We start from the raw sequence: 12,499 nt of genomic DNA, 5'->3' as shown, positions 1-12,499 counted from the left end.
CTATGAGACTTGTCCAAAATCACACAACTACTAGGATGTGGAGCTGCAAACCTAGCTGGTCTGGCTCCAGAGTCCTTGCTCACAGCCACGGTGCTAGACCACTTCTCCAGATATTTTTACCCTGAGCACTAAAGAGTTTGTTTTTGCAAACAAAATGAAAGTTAAAAAAAAAAAAAAAAAGTGGGCTGGCATTTACAATGTCTATCAAAGTAACAAGAGTCATATTAACAATTTACAACTGTTCATCCTGGAGTGTGCCTCCAAAGCACACAGTTCCATCACTGAGTATGGGTATTAGATTTGTTCCCTCTAAAAAGAATGTGGTAATCATAAACATTTCCATTTTAAATTAAGAGTATACTTAGACCTACACAACAAACCTGCACACATACCTCCCAATCTCAAATAGAAGGTAAAATTACAAAAAAGAGTGCACTTAATATTACTGACTTTCAACAATCACAAATTAAAAATTTTTTAAAACGACAATGACAGAGGCTGAAAAGGTTCTGAAAATATTTTTAAAGGCAAAACTCACTCATAATTATCAGTAGAGATTAGACATATTTTTAGAAAACAGAAATAAAATCAACAAAAGAAATATTAACATGAAAATTACCTGAAATCCAGCTTTAAAAAAATTCTGTCATTTTAAGTACCCATGACTAGAACCCTCCTAACAGCATCCGTGAAATTCTCCATCAGTGCTTCTACACAGATTTGTTTCTACAAAGTTTCTAAACCTCTTATGAATCAAAGTCTTAAGCCACTAGGGAAGAGCAGCAAAGCCTGTCACTTTGCACAGAGCACAGGAAAATACCATTTACAGCTGTGGAAAAGGTAGATGAAAAAATGCTCTACTGACACCAAGCAGAGTTCTCATTCTGCTAGGGGAGAAACAGGAGGCTCCCCAAACCAATCACAGACACAAGACAGAGTCTGGCTGCCAGAGAGAGGAACAGCAACAATGACAAAGCTCCCCACATCCTTTCCTCAAGGCCTAGGCACTCAGGGCCTTCCCAAGGCTGAGGCTGAACAACAGAGAACACCCCCATCCACAACACAAGCCTGGGGCAGAATAACAACGAGTAGCAGTCTATCCCTGGGACGGCTGCAAGAGTGGAGAGAGGGAACCACCATGTGGCTTCATTGTACAGGGACGACTGAAAGCTGAGGGTAGAGCACTAACACTAAGAAAACCCTCCAGCTAATCTAGGCCCATGTACTGAGGCAAAATCAGAAGGCAACAACTGCCCAGCTAGAGGAATTTAAAACATGTGGTGCACTGACATAGCAATAATAAAACCAAGGCCCAGCTCAGCTCCTGACCAAATTGACTCAATCTTTCATAATTATAACATAAGTACTATTTATCTCAGCCTCTATTGTTTTATACAAGATGACTGACATATAATAAATAATGAGAAGACACACATAAAAGCAAAAACATTACCCACTTCCAAGTAACAAAGGAATGATCAGAAACAGACTCGAGGATAGTCCCCAGATTTGGAACTATCTAATACAGACTTTGAAATAACTGTGCATAGTATGTTAAAGAACCTAGAGAAAAAGGTGGTCAACACACCTAAATAGATAAGGAATTTCAGCAGAGATGAATCTGTAAGAAATGCAAATGCTATATTAAAAAGGCATAATATTAGAGATGAAAAATTCCTTCTACAAATGATACGGTTTGGCCGTGTTCCCACCCAAATCTCATCTCGAATTGTAATCTGAATTGTAATCCCCACAAGTCGAGGGAGGGACCGGGTGGAAAGTGATTGGATCATGGGGGTAGTTTCCCTCTTGCTGTTCTCATGATAGTGAATGAGTTCTTACGAGATCTGCTTGCTTAGTAACTGTCTGGCACTTCCCCCTTGGTACTCTCTCTTGGCTGCCTGCTAAGTAAGATGTGCCTTGTTTCCTCCTCACCTTCTGCTGTGATTTCAAGTTTCCTGAGGCCTCCCCAGCCATGTGGAACTGTGAGTTAATTAAACCTCCTTTCTTTATAAACTACCTAGTCTCAGGTAGTATCTTTATAGCAGTATGTGAATGGACTAATACAACAGGCTTATCAGTTGACTAGACACAGCTGAAGAAAGAATTAATGACTGAAGATAAATTGGTAGAAATTACTAGTACAAAAAGAAAAAAAAAGAAGAATGAATAAAAAGAACACAATATGCAAGAGTTATTGAATATAATATTAAGAAGAAATCTAACATGAGTAACTGAAGTCCCAGAAAGAGAAAGACAGAAAGGGGCAGAAAAAAATATCTGAAGAGATAATGAGTGAGAATTTCTTGAAAATAATGAACATCAAACCACAGATTCAAGAACTCCAAGCAGGATAATTCTTAGATATATCAAACTGCTGAAAACCAAAGATAAAATCTTGAAAGCAACCAGAGAAAAAAATACACTTTACATATAAAGAACAAGAGATAATATTAAAACAGATGTCTTGTGGAAAACTATGTAAGTCAAAAGACAATGTAGTAATATCTTTAAAATAGTAAAAGAAAAAAATGTTAATCCAGATTCACATACGCAATAAAAATAACTTTCAAAAATGAAAGCTAGATACTTTTTCAGACCAGAATAAAGGCAAGAAAAATCACTGCCAGCAGACCTGTGTCATAAGAAGTTCTTCAGGCAGAAGCAATGACTCCCAACAGACATTTGGGACTTTAAGAAAACAGCCACTGTGGAAAACAGTCTGGCAGTTTCTTGTACACATTCACTTACCATATGACCCAGTAATCTCATTCTTAGGCATTTGCCCAAGAGAAGTGAATGCATATTACCACAAAACAAAAACTGTGCACAAACATTTATGGAGGTTTTCTATAGCCACTGAAAACTAGAAATACCTTCAAATGTCTATCAACTGGTGAATGAATAAACAAACTGTGGTAGAGCCATACAACGAACTACTACTCAGTGATAAAAGAGAACAAATTACTGATACATGGAACCACAGGGATGAATCTCAAAAACATTATGCTAAATGGAAGAAGCCAGACATGAAAGATGACAGAGAACAGGAAAGAGATGACTGCTGCCAGTTGCTGCGGTGAGTGTGGTGGTGGTGGGGGGAGACTCAACAACAGGCTATGAAATAACTTTTTGGGATGAAAATATTCTGTATCTTGACTGTGGTAAAAGTTACAAGACTGCACATATTTGTCAAATTTCATAGAATTATATACCTAATAAGGGTAAATTTTACTGTATACAAATTATACCTAATTAACCTAAAAAAAATCGACACCAAGTCAATGTGATAAGGCAGTATAAGAATCTTCTCTCAAATTTTAGACAGAAAGATATAACTTATTTTAACAAAATAAAAATGTACTAGTCATACTGCATCAAATTTATTCCTTCAAAACTCCGTGTCATCTGATTTTTTTAAAGCAAAAATATTTTCATGGTATTTTATATCATATTAATAATGGGAGTCAGAGAAGCATTTATTGAAGCACATAAATACGAACACTGTAGATTATCAGACTAGCATACTAAATAGTTCGATTTCAACCATTAAAGGTTGTAGAAGAATGGCTAAACTTCTATCTAGGGAAAATGTTGATTAAAGGGCCAAGAAAGGTTAATGGGATTCTGACACGTTATCCTTTCTATAAATGACTCAAAATCAGGTAAAGTCTTAAAGTACTTAGATACTGATAGGGGTTTTGGCTGGGCGCAGTGGCTCATACCTGTAATCCCAGCACTTTGGGAGGCCAAGGCGGGCAGATCACTAGAGGTCAGGAGTTAGAGAACAGCCTGGCCAACATGGTGAAACCCCATCTCTACTAAAAATACAAAAATTAGCCAGGCATGGTGGTGCACACCTGTAATCTCAGCTACTTGGGAGGCTGAGGCAGGAGAATTGCTTGAACCCGACAGGCAGAGGTTGCAGTGAGCCGAGATCACGCCACTGCACTCCAGCCTAGGTGACATGGCGAGCCTCAGTCTCAAAAAAAAAAAAAAAAAAAAAGATACTGATAGGAGTTTCAACCTTTATGCTAAACGTCTTTCAGGTTGTTGTCTGGTACAAATGGAGTCAACACAGACCTGATACACATTTTAGAAACATTACAATGTATCTGCTGAAAAAATGAACTTACTGTAGTAATTATTTTTGGTGCATGATGTTCTGACCACATTAAGAATGACAATTAAAAAATGAACACAGATAAAATGTAATTCTGTAAAAGTCACTTTATATTAATTATTTTTATAACTATATGGCATAGTTAGGTTAAATATTCAGATACCATTTAAAATACATAAACACATGCATTTACATACTACATGTAGATTTAAAATAATGAGATATTTCTAGTCCCTTTCCTACATCTCTTTTTTCAAATTTTTAATTGACCAATAATAATTGTGTACATTCGTGGGGTACAATGTCATGTTTTGATCTATGTGTACACTGTAGAAAGATTCAATCAAGCTAAATAATATATCTATGAACTTACCAACATTTTTTTCTGTGTGGTGCGAATGTTAAATATCTATTCTTTTAGCAGCTGTGAAATACACATTAATAACTACAAGTCAGTCACCATACAGTGCACAATTATCTCTAAAACTTATTCCTCCAACTGAAACTTTGTACCCTTTGATCAACCTCTTCCCTTTCCTCATACCTTCCCTTATTCCTAGCCTCTAGCAACCACCTTCCTACGTTCTTTTTCGGAGATTTTCTTACAATTTTTTTTAAATTTACTTTTTATTTTAAAATTTCTTTTGTAGAAATAGTGTCTTGCTATGTTGACCAGACTGGTCTCAAACTCCTGGCCTTAAGAAATCCTCTCACCTTAGCCTCCCAAAGTGCTGGGATTATAGGCATGAGCCATCATGCCCGGCCTAAGATTGACATTTTTAGATTCCACAAGTAAGATCATACAGTATCTGTCTGTCTGTGTTTGGCTTATTTCACTTAGCATAATGTCCTCTGCTTCCATCCATGTTGTCATGAATGACAGTATTTAAAGCTGTATAGTATTCCAGTGTGTAGATATACATTTTCTTTTTGTTTTTTTAGAGACAGAGTCTTGCTCTGTTGCCCAGGCTGCAGTGCAGTGGCATGATCTTGGCTCACTGCAACCTCCACCTCCCGGGTTCAAGTGATTCTCCCACCTCAGCCTCCCAAGTAGCTAGGATTTTTACAGGCATCTACTATCACGCCCAGCTAATTTTTGTATTCTTGTATAGACGGGGCTTCACCACGTTGGCCAGGCTGGTCTTGAACTCCTGACCTCAGGTGATCTGGCCGCCTCAGCCTCCCAAAGTGCTGGGATTACAGGCGTGAGCCACCATGCCCAGCCTTAGATATACATTTTCTTCAACCATTCATCCACTGATGGACACTTGGGTTGCCTCCATATCTTAGCAATTGTGAATACTGCTGAAATAAATATGGGAGTGCAAATATCTCTATGACACAGCAATTAAAATGCCTTTGTTAAGTCAGACTGCTGGATCATATATTCTATTTTTAGTTTTTTCAGCCACCTCCATACTATTTTCCAAAATGTCTGTATTAATTTACAATCCCAACAGTGTACAAAGGTTCTCTTTTTTCCGCATCCTCATCAACATTTATCATTTGTCTTTTTGATAAAGTCATTCTAACAGGTGTGAGGTAATATCACATCATTGCTTTAATTCTCATTTCCTTGATGATTAGAGATGATGAATATTTTCTCATATATCTGCTTACCATTCATATCTCTTTTGAGAAATGTTTCTGATACCCTTTCCCTATATTTTAGTCAGGTTGTTTTCTTGATATTGAGTTGAGTTCCTTACATATTTTGGATATTAGCCCCTTATTGGTTATATGGTTTGCAGATATTTTCTCCCAACCCATAGGTTGTCTCTTCATTCTGTTAACTGTTTTCTTTGCTGTATAGAGCTTTTTAGTTTGATGCAATCCCACTGGTCTATTTTTGCTTTTGTTGCCTGTGTTTTTGGAGTCCTATCCAAGAAATCATTCATTGCCCAGATCAATGCTGTGGAGCTTTTCCTGTTTTCTTCTTGTAGCTTTACCGTTTCAGGCCTTGTGAGTCTTTAATCTATTTTGAGTTGGTTTTTGTATATGATATGGTCCAATTTCATTCATCTGCATGTGGATATCCAGTTTTCCCAACACCATTTATGGAACGAATTGTCCTTTCCTCATTGTGTGTTCTTGGCACTTTTGTTGAAAATCATTTGACTGTAAATACTTGGGTTTATTTCTGGGTTTTCTATCCTGTTATATTGGTTGATACGTGTGTTTTTATAACAGTACCATGCCATTTTGATTACAATAGCTTCATAGCTTGAAATCAGGAAGTGTGATGCTTCCAGCTTTGTTCTTTCTGCTCAAGACTGTTTTGGCTATTCAGGATCTTTTCTAGTTCCATACACATTTTAAGATAGTTTTTTTCTATTTCTAAGAAAAATCACAACACAGTTTTGATAGAAATTACACTGAATCTGTATAATGGTTTGGGTAGTATGAACATTTTAACAATATTAATTCTTCCCATCCATGAACATGGAATATCTCTCCATTTATTTGTCTTCTTCAAATTATTTCATCAATGTTTTATAGTTTTCTGTGTACAGATCTTTCCACCTCCTTGGTTAAATTTACTCTTAAATATTTACTTTTTTAAATGCTGCTGTCAATGAAATTGTTTCCATAATTTCCTTTTTGGATAGTTCACTGTTAGTATATAGAAACACTATTAATTTTTGTATGTTGATTTTGTAATCTTCAACTTTACAAAATTTATCAGCTCTAATAGTCTTCCGGTGGAGTCATAAGGATTTTCTACATATAAAATCATGTCATCAGCAAATAGAGACAATTTCACTTTTCTTTTCCCATATGGATGCCTTTTATTTCTTTTTCTTACCTAATTGCTCCTCTTCCCATAAGGAACCACTAGCATAAAAATGTACATTTATCATTCTTCTTACTTTTTAACTTTATTATGTCTGAATGGATCTCCCAATGCTTGTATTAAATACTATTGTACTTGCTATAAAAGAAATCATATTGTAGATTTCTACATACAAAGAAATTATATTGTACATATTCTGTAACTTTCTTTTATCACTCAAAATATCCCTTGCTATATTTGTCCATGCTGCTAGATGTAGCTGTAGTTTGTTTACTTGCACTATAGAACAACTCATGTAATAAATAACATCATACTAAAATACGATTTAGTAAAAATAATCAAAAGTAGAGCAAATAAGGCAGGGAGGTAAAAGTGAAAAGTACTGGTGAAGATTTAGCCCTGAAATTATTTAGAATTGCTAATGCATGGTAATAAAATGGAGACTGAGTTTTAGTTCACTGTATTAATATTTCAAAATTCTCTACATATGAAGTATCCCTTTAGTCGGATGCACTGCTCCTACTATACTATCCCCCTCGGTGAGCTATGAAACAAATTATGTTTACAACATACAATTCCATAAGTAGAATTCTCAAAAATAACCTACACAAAATACTTAAGTGTTAAGTGCGGGTAGTACTAGAAGTTCACTCATTTATTTTATGAATATTAAGTACTTCATAAAAGTTAATAACAACCAAAAAGTAGGGTGTTTGAATCATAATTAAATTGGCATCATAAAAGAAAATTACCTCAAATGTAAAGCTTTTCAACTAAGCTGGTACTTATATACTCTTTAAATATATGAAGACAACACCAAGCATTTAGTCCAAAATTCCATTTTCGACATATTCTAACTTTGTTTACTCATCAATCCAATTTTAGACATGTAGATGACCATCTCAGTATCACTGAGAGCCAATAAAAAATAAAAATACTAATAAGAGTACTCCTGGACTTCTTTTAGTCAATTAAATATAGATAATAAAAATAACATTAAGTTTCATTCATTATCAATGTCTACACAATTCAGTAGGGTAAAAGTTTAAAGAAGTTATCATACTTTAATATAAATTTTTTAAATCTAAAGCAAAAGCAGCTGCCTCTTTGATTTCTTTTTCAAACTAGAGTATATAATGACACTGTAAGTTCCTTATTTATGAATAAATTTATTTTTATTATTACTGATTACTGTTCATGAATAACCTTTTGAAGTTCTGATACTATAATCCTTTCAGTATAAGAAATTCAGAACTACATTAATTGGAGGGTGCATCTAATATATAATTCTTTAGAGTAACACATAGTCTATCTTATAGATAAAATATGTAATATATATAATACATACTCTAGTATATATATCTATATTACTGCTAGCTTTGTTTTTACACAATTAACAAACTCCGAGGCATAGGTATAAAAGTATAAAATAAAATAACTAGTAATGGAATCCAAATGACCACCTCAAGAATATTTTTAAATCTTATATGAAGTAAAATTTACCTTTACATTTAATATCAAAAGTTCACATACCTGATGTTCCAAAAACTACATCCCAAGGGGAACTAATGGGTTGTTGTTCTCCTTTTGCTCCACCTTCTTTATCTGTACCCTGAATTCCAATACCAGCTACAGTGCTCACCTTCTCAGCTTCTAGGTCAATCTATAGAAATTCAAAGGATGGTTTTATGCAATGAATGTTACTTTTGCTTTTGTCTTTTGCTGTGTAAAGATTTTCAATAGTCAATAGAACATTTAGAGTGTATGTACAGTACAAAGTTTTATTTTAAAAAAAGGCCGATCAATTATAGAATGAACTTCTTATTCAAATGCACATAATCAGTCCCTTTCATATCCCACCTGTCCATTCCTCTACTTTTCCCCTCTTATCCCCATCTCCCATCATGCCTCCAGCAGATCTGGCATTGACCTCATCTTAACTAAACAAAAATTTTAAAATGAAATTTTAAAACACAATGTAGCAAAATACATGTTTCTAAAAATTAAATGCACATATTTCAGTTGTGCTCAGCTAGTAACTGACACACAATAAAACTTGCATGTGCCAAGCACTGATCCAACAGTGAGCAAGCCAACCAGCCATCCAGCCATGCTCATAACTGTGTGAAGATTTTAATATTTTAAAGAAAACTAGAACACAGATCGTTAAGTAACTTTTTCAATGTCCCAAGTTAGTAAGTCAAGAATCTGGGACCTGAACCCAGGCAGTTCCATGACACTTTACGGACTTTACTTCATAAACTGAAAAACTAATGTATTCTACTGGGAAAATATGTTCTGCTTTCATCTCCTGAGACCCTCTCCCCAACAATGTATTGGGAAAATTTTCAAACACACAGGAAAGTTAAAAGATTTTTGTAACAAACATCCATATACCTACCACTTAGATGATATTCAATATTTCACTTAATTGCTTTATTGCACATTTTATCCAGCTATCAATAGACAGAAATTTTCCTTACTTCATAGATATCTTATTCCTCAAAGCTACGGCAAATATTAAACTTCTGGAGAAAATATACATGTATTCCCTTTAAGATTATAAGCATGACAAGATACCTACCATCATTGCTAATGCTTAAAAGCAAGAGAGGTACTGGCCAGCAATATAATAAAAGGAAACAGGAAATTTAAAAATCAAAAGGGAATTTGTTTTTGAAGACAATATGTTTACATAAGAAACAATCAAAAGATTTTGGCAGAAATGGACAAGCTGGTCCTAAAATTCTTATCAAATTGCAAGGGACCTAGGATAGCCAAAATAATCTTGAAAAAGAAGAAAGTGGGAGGACTTATACTTCCCAATTTCAAACGTTATTAAAAGCTACAGCAATCAAAACAGTAAGGTACTGGCATAAAGACAGACAGTGAGATCAATGGAATAGACCTGTCCATACATCTATGATCAACTAATTTTTAACAAGGCTGCTACGGCTATTCAACGGAGAAAGAACAGTCTTTTGGACAAATGTTTCTGGGGTAACTGTATATCCACATGTAAAAGAATGAAGTTGACCCCTACTTCACACCATATACAAAAATGGACTCAAAATGGATCAAAGACCTAATTATAAGAGCCATAACTAAAAGACTTTTAGAATAAAACACAGGGGTAAATAATTGTGACCTTGGATTTAGCAATGGATTCTTACAACAACAAAAACATAAGCAACAAAAGGAAAAAATGGACAAATTAGTCATCATCAAAATTTAAAACTTCAATGCATCAAAGAACATGATTAACTAAGTATAAAGGCAAGCAGAAAAATGTGAAAAATCATTTGTAAATCATATATCTGATAAAGAACTTGTACCGAGAATATACAAAGGATTCTTACAACTCTATTAAAGACAACCCAATTAAAAATTTGGCAAAGAATATTAAGACACTTCTCAAAGATATAAAAATGGCCCATAAGCACAGGAAAAGGTGCTTGACATCATTAGTCATGAGGGAAATGCATATCAAAACCACAATGAGATGCCACTTCATATCCAGTAGGATGGCTACAATTTTTAAAAAATGAAAAATAGCAAGTGACGGTGAACATGTAGAAAACTGGAACCCACATACATTTCGAGTGGGAACGTAAGATGGTGCAATTGCTACGGAAAATAATTCAGCAGCTCTCAAAAAATTAAACATAAAACATATAACTCTACAATACCAGTTCTAGGTATCTACCCATGACAAATAAAAATGTATGTCCATGTAAAACTTGTGTATCAATGCTCACAGCAAGATTATTCATAACAGCCCAAAATAACAAAATATACAAAATAGCCAAAAAACAATCTAAGTATCAATGGTGAATTGGTAGATAAAATGTCATATATTCACACAACAGAATACTATCCAGCAATACAAAGGAATGAACTACTGAAATGCTACTTCACACATGAACTTTTCATTATGTGAAATGAAAGAAGCCAAACACAAGAAAATATATATAATTCTATTTAATAAAATGTTTGGAAAAGGCAAATTTATAGAGACAGAAAGTAAATTAACGGTTGCCTAGGGATGGGAGGGGACAGGGACTATCTGTAAGTGGTCATGTGGGTTCTTACTTGGGGGATGAAATGTTTTAAAAACAACGTATGGTTACAGTTGCAAAACCTGTTAAATTTACTAAAAACTAATGAATTATAGATTTGCAATGGGTTAACTTTATGATATATAAAATATAGCACAATAAAGTAATTAAAAAATATACGCAAAACACTGTTTTACAAGATCACATACAAATAAAAACATGCATTAAACGTATCACAATGGCTGCTTATAGGTATGCTAATGTAAGGGGAGTGAGAGTTGGGGGTATGGGGAAGTAGGAGAATTTATAATTTAAATAAATTATTCTAAATGAGAAGGGTCTGCATGAAACAATGTTTGTGAGCCATGAATGTAGAATATAATCAATTCAATCCTCTGCAAATGAGGTCTTAAACAAAAATAAAACACAATAAATATTCTTGTATTTTTAAAAGGAAAAAATTCTACTTTCCATTTCTGCAAACACCATATTAAGTCACAGAATATAGGTAACCTATATTCAGGTAACCTAAATTTGTTGTGATTATGCTACTTAAATGCATAAATATTTGAAATGGAGCACATGGTCAATACTCCAAAACCCATTAAGTTGTAAAGCAAGAGAAATGACATACGATTAAAAAAGAAGGACAAGTACTCCCTGAATGTTGCAGGCTGGCTATTTTATTAATTCAATACACCATTAGAGGTCTAGCCCCTCCGATGAATTATAGAGACATACAACCCCAAAAAGATAATGATAACGAAATATTAATCATTAAGAATTTAGTAATTTAAAAAACCACTTTTCCCTAAAATATACACCATGGAAACAGTTCTATAAGCAGCTCTGCCTATAAACGGCTCTCTGGTCAAATAAGTTTAGAAATGCTGCACAGATATCCCCCCATTAATGCACTCAACAATACATTAGCATATTTAAGTCTGGAAGAAAGTCTGCAGGACTTTAAAAAACACATCTGCTTTAATGTATTAACCCACAAAATCTGTTTTTCATGTAACACTTTTATATTGAGGAATACACACTTCCAAAAGTGCTTCCTGAAACAGTATTATTTGCTCATAAATTCATCCAACAAATATCTGTTGAACACCTACCATAGGCCAGGTCTTTTCCAGGTGCTAGGATTCAGTAGTAGACAAAACATACTTCTAGCCCTCAGGAAGACTTACAGTACAGTGGATATTATTATATATTATATGTATTTTTTTCTACTATGTGTATATAAGTGAAAATATTGTCAAATAAATGAGGATAAATGTCAATACTGAAAGAAACAGTGAGAAAAACAAGGCAGTATCTGAAACAATGTATTTAGACAGGATGAGTATGATGAACTTGGTTACTTATTTTCCAAACACATGGCAACTTAAAGACCAATGGTTTAGCCAAAACAACCATCAGGAGGAAATGTCTGAAATAACTGAGTACATCTACAATGGAATGTGATACAGTCATATCATTCAGGTGACTAACATGCAAAAAAAAAAGTTAGAAAAACCT

The 12,499-nt window shown here is 34.3% G+C and overlaps 1 protein-coding gene across 2 annotated transcripts in view; it reads right to left on the bottom strand.

Moving 5' to 3' along the window:
* The window catches only part of NHLRC2 (NHL repeat containing 2), a 62,339-nt gene that overhangs the window by 24,380 nt on the left and 25,460 nt on the right, over positions 1 to 12,499 (bottom strand). For both annotated transcript variants that reach the window (XR_002007656.4, XM_004050119.5), the window contains exon 5: positions 8,451 to 8,580. Coding sequence is in view for 1 of the 2 variants with exons in the window: in XM_004050119.5 (XP_004050167.3) it covers positions 8,451 to 8,580 (130 nt within the window). In the remaining variant the exon portion in view is untranslated. The remainder of the gene's footprint in view (positions 1 to 8,450; positions 8,581 to 12,499) is intronic.

Source organism: Gorilla gorilla, chromosome 8 (assembly GCF_029281585.2).
Source record: "Gorilla gorilla gorilla isolate KB3781 chromosome 8, NHGRI_mGorGor1-v2.1_pri, whole genome shotgun sequence".
In the NCBI taxonomy this organism is placed as follows: domain Eukaryota; kingdom Metazoa; phylum Chordata; class Mammalia; order Primates; family Hominidae; genus Gorilla; species Gorilla gorilla.
Note: the sequence above shows the minus strand (reverse complement) of the source record. Positions and strands in the feature narration are given on the sequence as shown.